The following is a 21,753-nucleotide window of genomic DNA, read 5'->3' on the forward strand; positions in this document are numbered from 1 at the left end:
GGGGAGAGGGCGCTGATGTATACTTACCTAGTCCCAGCGCTCCCGGCGCTCCCCCTGCCTGTCACACGGTCTTCCGTGCTGCAGCTCTTCCTGTCAGCGGTCACGTGGGACCGCTCATTAGAGAAATGAATATGCGGCTCCACCTCCCATAGGGGTGGAGCCGCATATTCATTTCTCTAATCAGCGGTGCCGGTGACCGCTGATAAAGGAAGAGGCTGCGGCACCGATGACCGTGTGACAAGCAGGGGGAGCCGGACGCTGGGAGCAGGTAAGTATGTAATATTCACCTGTCCCCGTTCCACCCGCCGGGCGCTGCTATGTCTTCGCGTCTCTCCGCTCTGACAGATTAGTCAGAGCGGAGAGACGCCGGGACCGGACGCTGAGGAGCTGCAAGCAAGAGAGGTGAGTATGGCGTTTTTTTAAGCAGCAGCAATGGCAGAGATTTATGTGGAGCATCTATGGGGAAATATGAACGGTGCAGAGCACTATATGGCAGCTATGGGGCAATAATGAACGGCGCAGAGCACTATATGGCACAGCTATGAGGCAATACTGAACGGCGCAGAGCACTATATGGCAGAGCTATGGGGCAATAATGAACGGTGCAGAGCACTATTTGGCAGCTATGGGGCAATACTGAACGGCGCAGAGCACTATATGGCAGCTATGGGGCAATAATGAACGGTGCAGAGCACTATATGGCACAGCTATGGGGCAATAATGAACGGCACAGAGTACTATATGGCAGCTATGGGGCAATACTGAACGGCGCAGAGCACTGTATGGCAGCTATGGGGCAATAATGAACGGTGCAGAGCACTATATGGCACAGCTATGGGGCAATAATGAGCGGCGCAGAGCACTATATGGCACAGCTATGGGGCAATGAACGGTGCAGAGCACTATATGGCAGCTATGGGGCAATACTGAACGGCGCAGAGCACTATATGGCAGCTATGGGGCAATACTGAACGGCGCAGAGCACTATATGGCAGCTATGGGGCAATAATGAACGGTGCAGAGCACTATATGGCAGCTATGGGGCAATAATGAACGGCGCAGAGCACTATATGGCACAGCTATGGGGCAATAATGAACGGTACAGAGCACTATATGGCAGCTATGGGGTAATGAACGGCGCAGAGCACTATATGGCAGCTATGGGGCAATAATGAACGGCGCAGAGCACTATATGGCACAGCTTTATATGGCACATCTATGGGGCAATAATGAACGGTGCAAAGCACTATATGGCAGAGCTTTCTATGGCACATCTATGGGGCAATAATGAACAGTATGGAGCATTATATATGGCACAGCTTTATATCGAGCATCTTATGGGGCCATAATGAACGGTAATGAGCATCTATTTTTATTTTTGAAATTCACCGGTAGCTGCTGCATTTCCTACCCTAGGTTTATACTCGAGTCAATAAGTTTTCCCAGTTTTTTGTGGCAAAATTAGGGGGGTCGGCTTATACTCGGGTCGGCTTATACTCGAGTATATACGGTACTCGCATGCGGGGCGGTCCGGTCCAATGGGCGCCGCTTGTCTTTCACAACTGTCAGTAACTCTTCTGAAACTTGATTGCTTTTTGTGTGGTAGAATTGTTACATAAAGTGCTCATTCTATAAACTAATTAATTTTTCTACCTTTTTAGCTTATTGATTCCACTGATGCATTGAGAGATGGCGATGGAGCTGGTGCAGGTCAAGTTGAAGATAAAGGTTAGTTTTAGTATAAATCTGAGACCATTTCGATTATGAGAACCCCTGAAAGTCCTTTGGAAATTAAACATTCATGGGCTGACCATAGAAATGTGGCTGTACCTGTAACTGCAACTTTTATTCACATGGATTGGATTTGAGCTATGAGGCCAGGCACAGCCATCTGTAGCTGTGCTGGTGTAACCCCTTAATGACCAAGCCAAATTTTTCAATTCCTACCAGTGTCACTTTATGAGGTTATAACTCTGGAACGTTTCAATGTATCCCACTGATTTAATTTTTTCATGATAGTGGTAAAATTTCTTCGATATGACTTGCGTTTTCTTTGTGACCGCAACAGAAATTTGGGGAAATATTGGAAAATTTTGCAGTTTTCAAACTTTTAATTCTCATGCCCTTAAGTCAGAGAGTCTTGTCACACAAAATAGTTAACATTTCCCACATGTCTACTTTAAATCAGCACAATTTTTGAAACAAAATTTTCTTGTTAGGAAGTTGTTATAAGGGTTAAAAGTTGACCGATTTCTTATTCTTTACAAAACCGGTTTTTGTTTTTTTTTGTGTCCGTCTCTCATTTGAAATGACTTTGTGGGGTCTATATAACAGAAAATTCCCAAAAGTGACAATTCTAAAAACTACACTTCTCAAGATGCTCAAAACCACATTCAAGAAGTTTATTAACCCTTCAGATGCTTCACAGGAATTTTTGGAATGTGGGAAAAAAATGAACATTTAACTTTTTTTTTTCACAAAAAATGTAATTTAGACCCATTTTTAATTTTATTTTCACAATGGTAATCGACTCCAAAATGTGTTGCGCAATTTCTCCTGAGCATGTCAATACCCCATATGTGGGGGGAAAACAACAGTTTGGGTGCATAGCAGAGCTCAGAAGGGCAAGAGCGCCATTTGACTATTTGAATGCAAAATTTGATGGAATAATTCGCTGATGCCATGGAAAACCACTGATGTGCCTAAACAGAGGAGCCCCCATTTTCAAAACCACACTCCTCAAGGATTTTACCCAGAGGTATAGTGAGCATTTTGAGCCCACAGATATGACACAGAATTTGATTTACATTAGGTTGTCATATCGAATATGTCATCATTAAAGGGACTCTGTCACCTGAATTTGGCGGGCTCTCTGTCCGGTCCGATGGGCAGTGTTTTCTCTCCTTTCATGCACCCTTTCCTTTCCCGCTGGCCGCAATATTATCTTGAATATGAGTCTGTTTCCTCCGTAGTTCACGTGTGCGCAAGGCAATCTTGCCTTGCGCATGCGCAGTATGCTTTGCCCAACTGCGGGCAAAGCTGAAAAGCATTAGTGCGCATGCGCAACCGCACTATGTCCCGGAACATAGCGAAATACTTCCGGGACATAGTGCGGCTGCGCATGCGCACTAATGCTTTTCGGCTTTCAGGTGACAGTCCCTTTAATGTTGAGCGCAAAAGCTCGCTACTCCAGTTTGCATCGGGTGCTCGGGTATGTACAGAGTATCGCGAGTGTTCACGTGACATTCCCGAGTCCCTGCCCCACATGTTTCACAGTGGTTAGTCACCCCCAAAAAATCATGCTGAGATTTGCAATACTCTGTACATACCCAGGCAGCCAATGAAAACTCAAGTAGCGAGCACTTGTGCTCAACACTAGCCATCATATCGTGTTTTTTTTTTTTTCTCTACTTTTGAAAACAACCTAATTCTAACCCTAACACACCAACCTCAACTGCAAAGGACTTGAAAAAAAAAGTTTTATGATTTTTACCTAACTGAGGTGGTGACAAAGGGGGGTTTGATTTACAATTTTTTTTTTTTTATTATTTTGGTCACAGTGATCAAAAGGAACCAATAGGAAACATCTCCTATTGTTGCCTGGATGCGTAGTTTGCCTGCCATTTTTTTCCCCCAAGAAGAAGACGCCAGGCTGAGGGATGGAACAGGAGGGACCGGGTTATGGCGGGAGGTACTGGGTGGTCTGCTGAAGACCCCCATGTGTGTCATCGTGTGAATCCTGGAAAATGAGATCGTTATGCCTAAAAAAATAGCGACAAAAGCAAAAAACATTTTTTTTTTTTTGGGGGGGGACAAATTTCTGAATTTTGTTTTCAACACTGAAGTAGATTTTTTAATTTTATTTATTTATTTATTTATTTATGCTTGATAGCTGCGTTATCATGCTGACCTGGTGAATCCTATTACCTGGTCAATTTTACCATATATATTGAGCATGGCAAATAAAAAACATTGTGGAATTGCACTTAGAATTTTTTTTAAAGTTTTTCGGAACACTGGAAAAATGATTGCAGTTGTAAATCATGTACCAAGGGTGTTGTTCAAGATACAGCGAAGTCACAGATGGAAAAATAACTAATTTCCACACAGCCCACTGTCAGCAACTATTTTACTTAGAAACGAAGAAAACACAAAACAAACATTTTGCCACAAGGCCCTATTCACTGTACTGGACAGCTCTGTTTCTGCTAGTTACTCTATGAGAATTTACCCATTGGCGTGCCAGTCTGAACCGGCCGCCGTTACCTTATTACACAGTGAGTGCAAAGCACGGGCTCGCCTGTGGTGTAGCACAGTGGTTCACAATCTTAAGAATATATACCGTATATACTCGAGTATAAGCCGACCCGAGTATAAGCCGACCCCCCCCAATTTTGCCACAAAAAACTGGGAAAACTTATTGACTCGAGTATAAGCCTAGGGTGGAAAATGGAGCAGCTACCGGTTAATGTCAAAAATAAAAATAGATACCAATAAAAGTAAAATTAATTGAGACATCAGTAGGTTAAGTGTTTTTGAATATCCATATTGAATCAGGAGCCCCATATAATGCTCCATACAGTTCATTATTGCCCCATAGATGCTCCATATAAAGCTGTGCCCCATATACAATGCTCTGCACCGTTCATTATTGCCCCATAGCTGTGCCATATAGTGCTCTGCACCGTTCATTATTGCCCCATAGCTGTACCATATAGTGCTCTGCACCGTTCATTATTGCCCCATAGCTGTGCCATATAGTGCTCTGCACCGTTCATTTTTGTCCCATAGCTGTGCCATATAGTGCTCTGCACCGTTCATTATTGCCCCATAGGTGTGCCATATAGTGCTCTGCACCGTTCATTATTGTCCCATAGCTGTGCCATATAGTGCTCTGCACCGTTCATTATTGTCCCATAGCTGTGCCATATAGTGCTCTGCACCGTTCATTATTGCCCCATAGCTGTGCCATATAGTGCACTGCACCGTTCATTATTGTCCCATAGCTGTGCCATATAGTGCTCTACACCGTTCATTATTGCCCCATAGCTGTACCATAGAAAGCTCTGCTATTGATGCTGCTGCTGCTGCAATACAAAAGAAAAAAAAAAAAAAAAAAGCCATACTCACCCTTCTTGCTTGCAGCTCCCAGCGTCTCGCCCCGGCGTCTCTCCGCACTGACTGATCAGGCAGAGGGCGCCGCGCACACTATATGCGTCATCGCGCCCTCTGTTCTGCACAGTCAGAGCGGAGAGACGTCGGGAAGATGGAGCGACGCCCGGCGTGTGGAATGGGGACAGGTGAATATGCGATACTTACCTGCTCCCGGCGTCCCGCTCCTTCTCCCGGACTGCTGGTCTTCGGTGCCACAGCCTCTTCCTCTATCAGCGGTCACCGTTAACGCTGATTAGAGAAATGAATATGCGGCTCCACCCCTATGGGAATGGAGTCCATATTCATTTTTCTAATGAGCGGTCCCACGTGACCGCTGAAGAAGGGAAGAGCTACAGCACCCGAAGACCGTGGGACGGCAGGGGGAGCGCCAGGATCGCCGGGACTAGGTAAGTATGCCTCAGCTCCCCCTCACCCGCCGACCCTGCCACCCACCATGACTCGAGTATAAGGCTTCTTTCACACTAGCGTCGGGCCGAGGTTACCGACGCTAGCGTTGTAAGCGCCGCACAACGGGTGCAGCGGATGCAGATATTCATCGCATCCGCTGCCCCATTGCATATGCAGCATCAATAGTAAAACGATCTAATGTTAAAAATAATAATAAAAATAAGTTATTCTCACCCTCCGCCGTCGCGTCCTCTCCTCGGCACTGCAAGCCGCAGGTTCCTCTTCCAAAGATGCTATGGGAGAAGGACCTTCCATGACCTTCCATGACGTCATTGGTCATACCAATCCTGGGACCGGAAGCTGCCGCGTGCACCGCACACAAGCGCCGGAACTACAACGGGCTCTTCGGATGGTGAGTGTATGTTTCTTTTTTATTTTTTAACCTGTTACTTACGTGGCTGGGCAATATACTATGTAGCTGGGCTGTATACTACGTGACTGGGCAATATACTATGTGTCTGTGCTGTATACTACGTGGCTCTGTGCTGTATACTACGTGGCTCTGTGCTGTATACTATGTGGCTGGGCAATATACTATGTGGCTGGGCAATATACTATGTGGCTGGGCAATATACTATGTGGCTGGGCAATATACTATGTGGCTGGGCAATATACTATGTGGCTGGGCAATATACTATGTGGCTGGGCAATATACTATGTGGCTGGGCAATATACTATGTGGCTGGGCAATATACTATGTGGCTGGGCAATATACTATGTGGCTGGGCAATATACTATGTGGCTGGGCAATATACTATGTGGCTGGGCAATATACTATGTGGCTGGGCAATATACTATGTGGCTGGGCAATATACTATGTGGCTGGGCAATATACTATGTGGCTGGGCAATATAGTACGTGGCTGGGCAATATAGTACGTGGCTGGGCAATATAGTACGTGGCTGGGCAATATAGTACGTGGCTGGGCAATATAGTACGTGGCTGGGCAATATAGTACGTGGCTGGGCAATATAGTACGTGGCTGGGCAATATAGTACGTGGCTGGGCAATATAGTACGTGGCTGGGCAATATAGTACGTGGCTGGGCAATATAGTACGTGGCTGGGCAATATAGTACGTGGCTGGGCAATATAGTACGTGGCTGGGCAATATAGTACGTGGCTGGGCAATATAGTACGTGGCTGGGCAATATAGTACGTGGCTGGGCAATATAGTACGTGGCTGGGCAATATAGTACGTGGCTGGGCAATATAGTACGTGGCTGGGCAATATAGTACGTGGCTGGGCAATATAGTACGTGGCTGGGCAATATAGTACGTGGCTGGGCAATATAGTACGTGGCTGGGCAATATAGTACGTGGCTGGGCAATATAGTACGTGGCTGGGCAATATAGTACGTGGCTGGGCAATATAGTACGTGGCTGGGCAATATAGTACGTGGCTGGGCAATATAGTACGTGGCTGGGCAATATAGTACGTGGCTGGGCAATATAGTACGTGGCTGGGCAATATAGTACGTGGCTGGGCAATATAGTACGTGGCTGGGCAATATAGTACGTGGCTGGGCAATATAGTACGTGGCTGGGCAATATAGTACGTGGCTGGGCAATATAGTACGTGGCTGGGCAATATAGTACGTGGCTGGGCAATATAGTACGTGGCTGGGCAATATAGTACGTGGCTGGGCAATATAGTACGTGGCTGGGCAATATAGTACGTGGCTGGGCAATATAGTACGTGGCTGGGCAATATAGTACGTGGCTGGGCAATATAGTACGTGGCTGGGCAATATAGTACGTGGCTGGGCAATATACTACGTGGGCTGTGCAATATGCTACGTGGACATGCATATTGTAGAATACCCGATGCGTTAGAATCGGGCCACTATCTAGTAATAATAATAATTTTTATTTCTATAGCGCCAACATGTTGCACAGCACTTTACATTTTAGAGGCGACTTGTACAGACAATAAAAGACATTACAGCATAACAAGAATCACATAAATCAACAGATACCAAGAGGAGTGAGGGCCTTGCTCGCAAGCTTACAATCCGTGACCCAATCTATTGACAAGTACACATATTGTTCAGGAGTGAGTAGAATTACATTTATCTTCAATTATACCGCCCTGGTGAGCTGACACACGTCTCACATGGTTATTCAAAAATACAACTTATTTCCACAAAAAACAAGCCCTCATACTGCAATATTGATGGAAGAAGATCCTTTTTAGAGAGTTTGCCTATTTAGACGTCACAGAGATTTCTACAAGTCAAAAATTTGTTCCAATCATCTGAATTGAGTGTTTTTGTTTCTCTTTCCGGAGATATTGGCTAGCAAAGTTAATGGCACCTAATAGTTATTTTCCACTACAGCCATGGGAGCATGGGCAAAGCTCCTTCTCTGAGAGCGTTTTACTTTTTCTCCTGCATACTGGTACCTGATCACGAGCAGACCGCGTCATGCAGGGGGAAAGAAAAACCCCAACGAAGGTGCAAAGCGGCTTTCACTGTGCGATGTGGTAAGATTGACGTGTCAGCCCAGAAAACACACCTCACTGCTGGCGCCTTCTGTGATTTAATTATGAGTGCAAGAGGAGGGCAGAATTTGTCATTTTGTATGAAGTTCTGCATTTATCCCAGGCATAGGGGAATACCGCAGAGCGGTGAATGTATTGCCACAACTCTGCATTTCCATGCACACTTATAGCGCTGCATTGTCACATACACCACTCTGGGGCAGTAGTCATCCATGCCTGGGATGAATATAGAGCAGTGTACTGTATGTAATGACACACAGCTCTGCTCTCCTCTTGCACATGTGTAGAACTTGGGTAGACAGACCAGTCTTACCGTAGAGAGTCAGACCTTCTTGGGGAGTGTGTATGTATATATATGTATATATATTTATATTACACACACTGAGCAGCACCTCCTGAGTGTGAACATGTGCAAGCTGCTAGACTGCATCATATAGAAAAAGGAAAGCACGGCAGCACTATGTATAAGTTTAGGCCATGTGAAAACACAGGAAACATTAAAAACATATAATCTAGATTTTACTACTCAAAAATATTATTTTTTTTTCAAACTTACAGAAATGAAGGTTCTTAGCGCATAAATTAGCCAATTCATGTATGCCCATCAACAGCGGCAAGGTGTCCTGCCTCTGATGGGTCCCTGCTCTACTGTACAAGCCTTCTCTTGGACTATCAACTTACAATTTTGGACATTCGTGTCTGCTCCTGGGTTTAGCCTACAATTTATGGGCAAGTAGAGCTGATTATAGCCACCTAGAGGCCTAAACTTTTCCATAGTGCAGCTGTGCTTTCTTTTTTCTATATATAATATATATTCGGTTGGGAGACCGGCAGCCAGATAATGTGACAGTCTGCCATTATTTGCTTAATGTGCTGCACTATTCTTAGGGCTCTGTTCACACATGGCACCCGACAAATGTTGCAGCCTAATGCATTTATGAAATCCCATTCACAAACTGTAACTAAAAGCCGGAATGGCGTTTTTAGGACACTTTACATTTATGCCGCTTGCCTTTTGGATGCCAGTCTGACTTTTGTGGTTCAGATTCCCCTTTGACAAGAATGTTTGGTCTTCAAGGCTGCGTGTGAAAAAGTGTTTACACTTGTTTTTGAGTGGTGATAATGATGTCGATTTCTAGATGAATAAACACTTAATCCTTTAACTTCCCGATGACACTGATATACCAAATATTGACTCCAGATATTTGATCTTACTTGATCTGTAGCTGATTTCTATAAATGTTACTCCCAGTGCGTTATGCCAGAGAGCGAGTCTCCACACAGACCTGTGGGGCTCTCTGCCATTCCATCTCACAGCTGTTGCCCACATTTAAGAGCTGTTAGACAGGAGAAGGCATGTTCACGTGTAATAGCCAGGGATTTCACTTCAGGCACTTCAGTTCTGAAAGGCGAGAGACCTTATTTAACATCTGCTATTAGATCATTTGCATCATAAACACTATACTTTATTACAGCCGTCATGGTGGGATAAAACATGGGAAATGAACACCAATGTATAACTCATGTGCTGAAACTAGCAGAAGGTTGCTCACATAAACATTTCACATGGCCACCTTTTTCATTTTCTTTCTTGATCAATATTTTCTTCTGTCTGCCATACAGTGATTAGACCTCAGCAAACGAATATGCAAAAACAATTTTGTGTTTGTTAGCTCTTGTACAATTGTGCCCCAGGTATGTCCTAAAGTTCAGTTGATGATCAAAGCAATTGAGGAATTTACCCTTCAGATCGTAAAATATAGCTCAGCGTTTTCTCCAATCTGCATCATTATCTTGTCACATGAAAAGTCCCTCAGACGAGAGTTGATTTGACATGTCTTACATTCGTGGTCTGCTGTGTCTGATTTCTTTGGTATAACTTCTGCATTTTTTGCCTGCCTGGTTATCAAAAATACAGGGGAACCCCACGTCATGTTTTTTTGTTAATATTTTATTCATTTACAACGCAGGTGGCGTCTGGTGAATACTCCCATCAGCCGCCGCCTGCTTTCGCTGTTAACAGTTGAATACAACTCCCAACATTGTCCCCTGCTAGCGCTGATTACAGTATGAGCAGAGGACAGTGATGTGAGCCATCTTCGGCACTTGGCGCTAGCAGTACCGCTGATTTCCATTCGCCGCTGTGTGTCACACAGATAACATATGGATGTCATCAGAGTGCACACGTGCGAAACAAACTTGCGTCCCGTGCTGCTGTACAAAAAAAAAAAAAAAAAGGGATATGTCAGCGTATCTTGCACATGGTCCATAGAAACTAGACACCTTCACTTGAATGGGTCTACGTGTGTGTAAGTGTCTGTTACGTGTGAAAACTGTCACCACATGTACTGAAAACACTGACTTGTGTAAGAGCCCTAAGAGAGCATAGCAGGCTTTTTTGACTTTTCATAGATCTAAAAAAACAAACAACAATCACATGGATTTTGACACATAATGTAGGGACAGAGACCTTGATTACAGCGATGTTACTTACTCGGTTACTAGCTGTAGTTTTATAAAAATTGCTTTTATCTGCAGAGGGTTATTACTTAAGGGCTTCATAATCATGAGCTCTATAGAACTCTGCCCACTCCTGCTTTCTGCCTATGCCCAGTGTACACAGAAAGTTACTAATTAATGGTGTGGCTAGGGTTATACAGAGCTCAAAATGCTTTATATATGAACGTGATGGTCACAAATGTGTGCAGCAAAAGTACCTCTGGGGACTATCCCCTCAAAAGGCTTTCTTTTTAACCTGTTCCTATGTGTTGATTTCTTGAATAAGATATGAATGCCCTGATATAGAGTCACATGGCATTGTCTGCTCTAATAGAGTAAATTACTAATTGCTACTAATTCTGTCTGGGACTTGTAATTTTCCTATAACAGCTTATCAGGTCAATTTGCCAAGTGAATTTTTTTTTTAATACTGCCTTTTGTGATTGCTGTTTACTAATAGGTGGTAGTTTTTCAAGTTGTCGAGTATAAGCACTTCAGGTTAGCGCTGGTGTCGCGGATTAAAGAGCAGCCATTCCCTGGATTGCTAAAATGCCTCACTGCAAGCCATAGGTGGTTAATGTAGATGATTTACTATAGGAATGGTCTTTAGATGTGAATATTTATTGTAGTCGAACTAAAGGGAATCTGACAGCACCATGAGGTAGAGGCCCTGATTTCAGCGCTGTATCACTTAGTTTACTGGATGCAGCAGTTACGATGGCCCATTTTCTCTGCTACTGATCTAGCAGAGCTCCGTTGTTGAGCCCGCCAACACCACTGCTTTCTGCGTGCATTGTATAGTGACAGAGCTGCTAATCAGTGCTGGAGGAGGGGTGGGACTAGGACGCACCAGGCCAGTTGTCCTGTAGTGATTTCTCAGCAGTAAAGAAACACTGATTGTATTGAAATGGCAAAACAGCCTAGTAAGTGATACATTTCTGGAAACGGGGTCTCTGATCTTGCATTCTGGTCGCTGAGATTACAAAGCAAAAACTTGCTCATAGATTTCCTTTACCTCCTTTGCGACCTTCAATATGCATTAAAATGGTGGCCACTAAGGGTACTTATTCCCTCATAGCTGAAAATGAATCTGAAAATCTGAGAACATGACCATGGCTGGATTTTCCGATATTCAGCGAATGCGATCACAAAAAGAAAAAAATTGTGCTCACTGTTTCAATGATTTCTCTCTCTTCTGACATAAAAAACATGTCAGAGGAGAGCGACATGATGCCCCCTGAGGCTGCCCGTTACCTCCACCACCCCGGACCCTCCTGATCCATCCTCCAGCCCAACGTACTCTTCCTCAGAAAAATAAATTGGTGGGCGCATCACATGCGCAGTGCACCTGCTGACATCTGCTGGCCGCTACCTTGCAACAATAGGGAATTTTTCTTATTGGTTCCTTAGGGTCTTTCACTGTAATTAAAGAAAAGAGAGTAAATCAAATCCCCTTTATAAAAATTAAGAAAAAAATCCCCATTCTTTGCAGTTAGGGTTGGAATTGTTTTTTTTTTTCTTCAAAAGTAAAAAAAAATAAAAAAAAATAAAAAATTGATAGCTAATGTTGCTCGCTACTTGAATTTGCATCGGGTGTTCGGATATGCACAGAGTATCACGGATTCCCTGCATGTTTTTTCTGTTTTTTTTGGTGTCTAACAGCCACAAAACATGTAAGGCAGATTGTCAAGCATGTCACTCGAGCACCTGAGATATTTGGTGCGCACCCGATGCAAACTAGAGTAGCGAGCGCTTGTGCTCAACACTGATGACGACATATTCAATATGGCGACCTAATATAATCAAATTCTGTGTAGTTCAAAATGCTCATTGTACCCCTAGATAGAATCCTTCCGTGGTGTGGTTTCCAAAATGGGGTCAGTTGTTAGTGGGGGTTTCCACTGTTTAGGCACATCAGGGACTCTCCAAACTCAACTTGATGTCCGCTAATTATTCCATCAAATTTTACATTCAAAAAGTCAAATGGTGCTCCTTCCCTTCCAAGCTCTGTCATGCACCATAACAGTAGATTTTCCCCACATATGGGGTAATGGCGTACTCGGGAGAAATTGCACAACAAATTTTGGGGTCCATTGTCTACTGTGACCCTTGTGAAAATAAAAACATTTGGGTCTGAAATAAATTGTGCTTGTGAAAAATAATTTACCGGTAAATGTTGTGTTTTTTTTCATCCACATTGCTTAAGTTCCTGTGAAGCACCTGAAGGGTTAATAAACGTCTTGACTGTAGTTTTGAGTGCCCTGAGGGGTGCAGTTTTTAGAATGGTGACACTTTGAGGTACTTTGTCATATAGACCCTTCGAAGTCACTTCAAATGTGATGTGGTCCCTTAAAAAAAAAAAAAAAAAGAAAAGAAAAAGGAAGAACATTTTTGTAAATTTTGTTGGAAAAATGAGAAATCATTTATTTATTTTTGCGGTGTTCACTGAAGGGGTTAACTAATGGGATAGTTTTATAGAGCGAACGATACCAAATGTGTACTTTTATTGTTTTTTTTTATTTACATAAATAGATTTATTGGGAAAGATTTTTTTTTTCTGCACATTCTATTTTTTGTGTGACTTTCTAACATTGTCCCAGGGTGGGACATCACTATTAGATCAGATCACTAATCTGACACTTTCCATAGCACTGTGTCAAATAAGCGATCTGACAGGCAGTGCAGGAGGCTTTCCGGCGCCTGATCTGAGCAGGCGCCGGCTAGCCACCTCACTTCATGACACGGAAGGAGTCCCGTGGCCATCTTGGATCCGGGGACTCCTTCTGGAACACCAGAACAACGCGATCGCTCGCGGGGGAGAGCGCAGGGAGCCCCGTCCCTGCGCGATGCCCCTCTTACTACGGACAGCGGCATCAGAGGGGTTAAATGCCCACGTTCGGCGCTAGCGCTGATCGTGGGCATTGCTGCAGGGTGTCAGCTGTCATATACAGCTGACACCTGCAACGCGATTGCCGCGGCGCTCACTGTGAGGCTGAATGATCGTGCCGCCGTACTAGCACTAGTACACATATTTGGTATCGCCGCGTCCATAACGACCCGCTCTATAAAACTGTCCCACTAGTTAACCCCGTCAGTGAACACCGCAAAAAAATAAATAAAAAACAAGGAAAAAAACGCTTTATTATCATACTGGGTAACAAAAAGTGGAATAACACGCGATCAAAAAGATCGATATAAATAACCATGGTACCGCTGAAAACGTCATCTTGTCCCGCAAATAAAAGCTGCCATACAGCATCATCAGCAAAAAAATAAAAAAAGTTATAGCTTTTAGAATAAAGCGATGCAAAAACAATTATTTTTTATGTAAAAGTTTTTATTGTGTAAAAGCGCCAAAACATAAAAAAAAATCATTTATTATGAGGTATTGCTGTAATCGTACTGACCTGTAGAATAAAGCAGCTTTATCAATTTTACCACACGTGAAACGGTATAAACGCCCCCCCCTAAAAGAAATTCAGGAATTACTGGTTTTTGTTCATTCTGCCTCACAAAATTCGGAATAAAAAGCGATCAAAAAAGTCATCTGCCCGAAAATGGTACCAATAAAAACGTCAACTCGTCCCACAAAAAACAAGACCTCGCATGACTCTGTGGACCAAAATATGGATAAATTATAGCTCTCAAAATGTGGTAATGCAAAAACTATTTTTTGCAATAAAAAGCGTCTTTTAGTGTGTGACTGCTGCCAATCATAAAAATCCGCCAAAAAAAATGCTATAAAAGTAAATCAAACCCCCCTTCATCACCCCCTTAGTTAGGGAAAAATAATAAAATAAAAAAAATGTATTTATTTCCATTTTTTGGTTAGGGTTAGGATTGGGGCTAAAGTTAGGGTTAGGGCTAATTTTAAAAAATATACCGTATTTATTTCCATTTTCCCATTAGGGTTAGGGCTAGAGTTGGGGTTTGGATTACATTTACGGTTGGGATTAGGGTTAGGTGTGTGGTTAGGGTTATGGTTGGGATTAGGGTTAGGGGTGTGTTTTGGATTAGAGTTTCAGTTCTAATTGGGGGGTTTCCACTGTTTAGGCACATCAGGGGCTCTCCAAACGCGACATGGCGTCCAATCTCAATTCCAGCCAATTCTGCGTTGAAAAAGTAAAACAGTGCTCCTTCCCTTCCGAGCTCTCCCGTGCGCCCAAACAGGGGTTTACCCCCATATATGGAGTATCAGCGTACTCAGGACAATTTGGACAACAAATTTTGGGGTCCAATTTCTCCTGTTACCCTTTGGAAAATACAAAACCAGGGGCTAAAAAATAATTTTTGTGGGAGAAAAAAAAAAAAGTTTTTTTTATTTTCACGGCTCTGCGTTATTAACTGTAGTGAAACACTTACTTGGGGGTTCAAAGTTCTCACAACACATCTAGATAAGTTCCTTGGGGTCTAGTTTCCAATATGGGGTCACTTGTGGGGGGTTTCTACTGTTTGGGTACATCAGGGGCTCTGCAAATGCAACGTGACGCCTGCAGACCAATCCATCTAAGTCTGCATTCCAAACGGCGCTCCTTCCCTTCCGAGCTCTGCCGTGCGCCCAAACAGTGGTTCCCCCCACACATGGGGTATCAATGTACTCAGGAGAAATTGGACAACAACTTTAGCGGTCCAATTTCTCCTGTTACCCTTTGGGAAAAAAAATTGCGGGCTAAAAGATCATTTTGTGGAAAGAAAAAATTATATTTTAATTTTCACAGCTCTACATTCTAACCTTTAGTGAAACAATTGGGGTTAAAAGTGCTCACCACACATCTAGATAAGTTCCTTAGTGGGTCTTCCCTTCCGAGCTCTGCCATGTGCCCAAACAGTGGTTCACCCCCACACACGGGTTATCAGCGTACTCAGGACAAATTGCACAACAACTTTTGTGGTCCAATTTGTCCTGTTACCCTTGGGAAAATAAAAAATTTAAGGCGAAAAGATCATCTTTGTGAAAAAAAAATATATATTTTTTTTACAGCTCTACATTATAAACTTCTGTGAAGTACTTGGGGGTTCAAAGTGCTCACCACACATCTAGATTAGTTCCCTAGGAGGTCTACTTTCCAAAATGGTGTCAATTGTGGGGGTTTCCACTGTTTAGGCACACAGGGGCTCTCCAAACGCGACATGGTGTCCGATATCAATTCCAGCAAATTTTGCATTGAAAAGTCAAATGGCGCTCCTTCCCTTCTGAGCTCTGCCGTGTGCCCAAACAGTGGTTTACCCCCACATATGGGGTATCGGCGTACTCGGGACTAATTGTACAACAACTTTTGGGGTCCAATTTCTCCTCTTACCCTTTGTAAAATAAAACAAATTGGATCTGAAGTAAAAATTTTGTGAACAAAAGTTAAATGTTCAATTTTTTTTAAACATTCCTGAAATTCCTGTGAAGTACCTGAAGGGTTAATAAACTTTTTGAGTGTGGTTTTGAGAACCTTGAGGGGTGCTGTTTTTAGAATGGTGTCACTTTTGGGCATTTTCTGTCATATAGATCCCTCAAAGTCATTTCAAGTGTAAGGTGGTCCCTAAAAAAATGGTTTTGCAAATTTTGTTGTAAAAATGAGAAATCGCTGGTCAATTTTTAACCCTTATAACTTCCTAACAAAAAAAAATTCCCAAATTGTGGTAATGTAAAGCAGACATGTGGGTAATGTTGTTTATTAACTATTTTGTATGATATGACTCTCTAATTTAAGGGCATAAAAACTAAAAGTTTAAAAACTGCAAAATTTTCAAAATTTTCATTTTTTTCACAAATAGACGCAAGTCAAATCGAAGAAATTTTACCACTATCATAAAGTACAATATGTCAGGAGAAAACCGTCTCAGAATCACCAGGATCCGTTGAAGCGTTTCAGAGTTATGACCTCATGAAGTGACAGTGGTCAGAATTGAAAAAAATGGCCTGGTCAGGAAGTTGAAATCGGGCTTCGGGGTGAAGGGGTTAAAGAACTAAGGTGTAGCTGCTGTTATTGTTGTTATTGCTACTAACATTGTTATTGTTTAAGCTCGCAAAAGGAAACTTGAAGACAGTCCCAAAGGAATGGCTAATGAGCAAGATAACAGTGAAAGACAAGTAGCAAAGAAAAAAAAATCTGATTCGGTAAGCAGTGGTCAGTGACATGACCTTGTTCAGACTAATTATAGACATGTGTAGCGTAATTATAAGCAAAAAAAAAAAAAAAACAATCATTGTGTCCTTCACAGTAACAGCACTGTGTTGGCGCCCTAGACAAAGTCCATGTCACCCCTATACTTTCCATTCAAGGGGGTGAAAACCGCAGTCAAAATTTGTGACCAGTCTGCAACAACCCACTAGAATATGCTGCGGCTTTGGAATGTTCCAGTATTTTGTATTGTTGCACTATAGCATCATAGTATACGGCCCACCTCTTGATGGGATACAAATTGTGCTGATCTGATACATAACAAATCCCAGTTTTTCTTCAGAATTCCAATCTTGAATAGTGTAAAGTGTCAAAATGTAGACCGTAATAAAGTATTTAGTAATATAACTTATAATATAGAACTGATTAATGTAACTACCAATTGGTGTACTGCTGTACAACATATTCTGGAAAAGGATGCTAATATTGCCATTTGTTTCTGCTCTCGGTAATCTTTTAGCTTTCTTCATCTGTGCCATCCACCATGACAAATGATTGAGACGACTCTGCAGTTCAGGGTTTGTGCTTCCTTGGGATATAGAAATGATTTCTCTTCCCTTTATCCTTGCAGTTTGCTGCAGATGACAGTTCTGATTCTGATGATGAATTTGAAAAACAAGAATCCAGTGTAAGAAAGCTGCAGAAACATTTTCCAGATTTGGATAAGGAGGTGAGTGTAACTGCACAATGTTTGTGACTTTTTTTTTATTTTTATTTTGTTTTGCTTTTTCTTTTTGGACTCCAGAAAATACAAGTGTTTTTTTTTCTGTTTTTTTTTTTTTTTTTTAATTTCTTTTCCATTTGCTTTAAAACATTGTCTGCACTGGTCACACATTGTGCAGGAAAGTGCAGCGTGGCCCCATTTAGGAGCATGTGGCCAGCTGCAGTTGTTTGCCCAGCTGTTGGCTGCAAGGGATACTATACTGTGAACGAAATGCTGAATCGGCATTGCAGCCGCGTAGTTTTCAAGATTGGCAGAGATACCGGTAGTCGGACACCTACTGATCGATCACAAATATATCGTTCAACAGATTATAATTCACCAGGTAGATGTCTCCACCACCGCTTGCAAAGTTACAGCCAGTGCAGGCAAATGTACTTCAAGAATACAAAAAAAAACTATCTCCCTTAAAATTTTTTAGATAATTTTATTAATAATCCATATAAAAATCATCATAGCAGCACAGTTACATGTTGACGTGTTACAACTTAGTCTTAACTGTAGCCAAGTGATTAAGTCAAAACATGTCAATATGTATCGCTGTTCTGCTTTGGCTATTTTAAATGGATTCTCAATAAAATGATCTGAATTTTTTTTTTTTTTTTTTTACAAATATGCCAATTCTTTATAAGATGGATATAACCATCTAGTAAAATGTTTTTTTTTCTTTTTTTTTTTTTTTTCATTTAAGATTTTATATATATATATTTATATATATCTATCTATATATATATATCTATATATATATATATATATATATATATATATATATATATATATATGTTCCAGTGAGGGGCTCTATATGGGATTGAAAACTTTTTCGGTATGCTCACACCTGTTTAACTGTACATTTATCTGCTCCACTTCTGCTGCTCTGTAACAGAAGAACTTTAAATATGGCATTGGTTTCAGTATAATAGGTTTGTATTAAGGGAAGTACTGAGCTATCGATTCTCAAATGTGTAAGTAGGTAGACTGCTTTCTGGACATGAACATTATCCTGCATTGAAACTTGCATCTGAAGTTTGTGTGACCATATGCAGCAGACCTTTGCCGGCTAATGACCACACTGTTGTGAAACGGAATCCATCTGCCTTCCTCACAGACTAGATAGCAACTTATACGGCCAATTAACATGGTAATAGTAGATCAGCAGTCTGTACCATCAGTAAGAAGGACTTAAAGACCCGATCATCAAATTAACATGATAACACAAAGAAAAGCTGATACTAGGTCGGACAAATACCGTATCAAAAAACACTTTATTAATAATCATTAAAACTAGAACAACAAGTGTAAGAGAGGTGATACATAGATGGCGACACCTATAGGGACATTGTAAAAGTAGCAGGAGGCACATACTCAGGAGATGTAAGTCTACCAGACCTAATAATCCATTAATCAATTAGTGCCCATAAAGTATAATTTACAACAAATGAAAAAATACTAGTAGTGCGAAAATAATAGAAAAATGATAATAATAATTGGTAGGAAATTTTGTCCGCGGACAGAGGCCAGGAAAAATACCTATCCACCACCGTAATATTGAAGATCTCGTTCAACACAATCATAGACAGTGTTATAGTGTAAATAGAATATAGGACTAGTGGTAGGGACAAAGTCCCAAATCAGGCCATAGCATAACATAAGCTGCCGCACAAAATTACCCACCGCAAAGTAGCCTGTCAATCCTGGGGACAGCCATTCTGGGTTTCCATCATTGTTGCAGAGAGAAGAATGACCATGAATCCCAGCTATCTTGAAAAGTCTTCTTTTGCCCTCAATACCAGCAATGCTTGTCTAAAAGCTGGGTTAGCCTTCTGCCCCCCACACCACAAAACAGAAAATGCAGTGGATGCAAATAAGTCTCGTTAAAGGGATGTATGAGAAGCATTTTTGCCCTCAATGCTTCTGATGCTGCTACTTAGTGAGATGTGCTAATTGACTCGCCAAATATTACATCTCATGCACTTTTCTGGAATATTAATCCCCAGGTAGCTCTTCGTCTCATCGGTTACCTAGTTCATTAGTTTTAGCTGTAATAATCTTTTAACCATTTCATAAGTAGCCTGGTCAGCCTCTCCTATAGTCCCAGCTCTTGCTTAATCAGAATTGTCAGTCCCGAATGTTGATTGAGGAGTCTATCCACAGGATTGAAGGTTTTCCTCCACGACCCACTCATTTCATAGTCTGTGGAGGGACTTCACGCGTTCACTGAAATTTTGATGGTCTGGGAGGTGGTATATTTGTTTTTAAAACAAATTCTTCTCCCAGCCCTCAAACAGGGATTTTTCCTTTGTCTCATCAGAAGACTCTATTAGGCTACCTTTACCTGCATGAAGTCATAGTTCTCATTCCAGAAACAGAAAAATTACAGGGATACTACACCTTCCTGCTTACAAGTCCTTTAATGGACTGCTTGGTCTGCCTTTTCTGAACTTTTAAGAGATTTGATCATTTGTGTGAGTCTGGAGATTTTGCATGGAATCCCTGTGATATATGATCGCTTCAATGGAGCCAGGAAAATACTTTTCTTTGATAGAAAAACAACAAAATTCTCGAACTGACATTTTTCTGGATCTTTTCCACTGTCTTTCTCTTCCTAAGGACCACCCAATGTAAGTGCCAATAGACTACTCGACTGCAGTAGGTAATCTGAACCATCAGGGAAGCAGCGGAAGCCCCTTGACCATGGCTTGAAACCAGCAGGTTTCCCAAATGGGTGGAGCATCACTTTCCTGCACTTTGAGGCACACAATACTGGTGCGGACACTTCAGTGTAGAAATCTTAACATTCCATCTCAATCACCAGGTCCTAATTTATTTTGTCAAGTCAAGAGATCAGAGTGGGTTTGCAGTAGACTAGTCACTCCTTGTTCTCTCCCTTTATTCTCTACTGTGTAATCAAGCAGGGTCAAGGCACAGGGTGACCCTGATAGCTGCAGAGTGGCCTTGCTTGGCATGGTACTGTGACGTTATCCAGTCAGTAGCAGACACTCATTGGCCTCTTCTTCCTTACCACAATTTTCTTTGGCACATAGCTGCACATAAAAACTTGTATGTGGCGCTGTTCACACAATGGAGATGCACAGCATCCAGGCAGGCCTAGTAGTGACACCCTTGCGTGAGGACCCTTGACGTGGGTTATGAGCTTGCGTATTTTGGCCAGAATATAAACTAATACCTCACATAATAATTTTTTTTATGTGTTTTTTGCACTTTTTTTCGGGGTGCAGTTGGGCCCATTTTCTGCTTGTAAACTGTGGTGTCTGTGCACATGGGGTGCATTTGGATAGCGCTGGGCAGGCCCGCCTGATCTAATAGAAGGGTGTCACTACTAGGCCTGCCTGGATGCTGTGCATCTCCATTGTGTGAACAGCGCCACATACAAGTTTTTATGTGCAGCTATGTGCCAAGCAGCCACCCCGTCCATTAGTTTGGTAGCTGGTGAGTGGCTGCGTCATCGGTTATGCTGCACCTGTGTTTCTATTTTACCACATGGGTCCACTGCATCCTGTTAGTGCATTTGTTTGGAGGCCTAGGCAGGTAAGAACCTCTGCCGTGTTTTGCTGCTGTTTTTTTCTAATTTTTGGAGGATCTCTGAATCCTCTTTTTGTGCTTTTGCTGTTTAGACACAATTTTCTTTCACAAGGTCTGTTTAACCCCACTTTAAACTCAGCTTTATTTGAGAGAGTCTTTCGAAAGCCAAGGTTCTCAAATCGACGAGCTTTGCTGACTATTGTCCAGACCAAGCTGAAGGATCTCAAGCCTAAATCTGCCATAGTTTTTCACCATGCTTGATTGGTCTACTTTTGCTGTTGCGAACAGAGGGATTTACATGCCATGACTGATTTTTCTCATTTCCAAAGACTTTCCTTTTCTCTGTCCAGTTTGGAAGAACTCCTCAGCCGGTCCTTTCCCTCTTTCAGCATATGCTCACTTTTTGTAAACAAATTAAAAACCTTCCCCCAAAGGGACTCATTGTGCCCCACCTTATAGGCATCTGGTGGAATCTTGCGACCTCAACCTTGTTGTATGTGTTCTTCACACTCCCTCATCCCCTTAGCATCATCTCCTCAAGGGTTTTTTTTGTGGAATGTGGCATTTCCGGAGGCAATAAAGTTCTGCACTACTTCAGATCTAATCAAAGCTTTTACGGCCTTCGTTTGTGTTTTCCAGCGTTATGATACGCCTTTTGTGCTCCCACATGAGCCAAGGAAGGGTCTATTGCCTCAA

At 42.3% G+C, this 21,753-nt stretch overlaps 1 protein-coding gene across 2 annotated transcripts in view; it reads left to right on the forward strand.

Moving 5' to 3' along the window:
* Positions 1-21,753, forward strand: part of SMARCAD1 (SNF2 related chromatin remodeling ATPase with DExD box 1) — a 168,493-nt gene that overhangs the window by 61,952 nt on the left and 84,788 nt on the right. For both annotated transcript variants that reach the window (XM_069743577.1, XM_069743576.1), the window contains 3 exons: positions 1,662-1,728; positions 16,638-16,732; positions 17,368-17,466. In XM_069743577.1, the coding sequence (XP_069599678.1) occupies positions 1,662-1,728; positions 16,638-16,732; positions 17,368-17,466 (261 nt within the window). The remainder of the gene's footprint in view (positions 1-1,661; positions 1,729-16,637; positions 16,733-17,367; positions 17,467-21,753) is intronic.

This window comes from Ranitomeya imitator, chromosome 1, assembly GCF_032444005.1.
Source record: "Ranitomeya imitator isolate aRanImi1 chromosome 1, aRanImi1.pri, whole genome shotgun sequence".
In the NCBI taxonomy this organism is placed as follows: domain Eukaryota; kingdom Metazoa; phylum Chordata; class Amphibia; order Anura; family Dendrobatidae; genus Ranitomeya; species Ranitomeya imitator.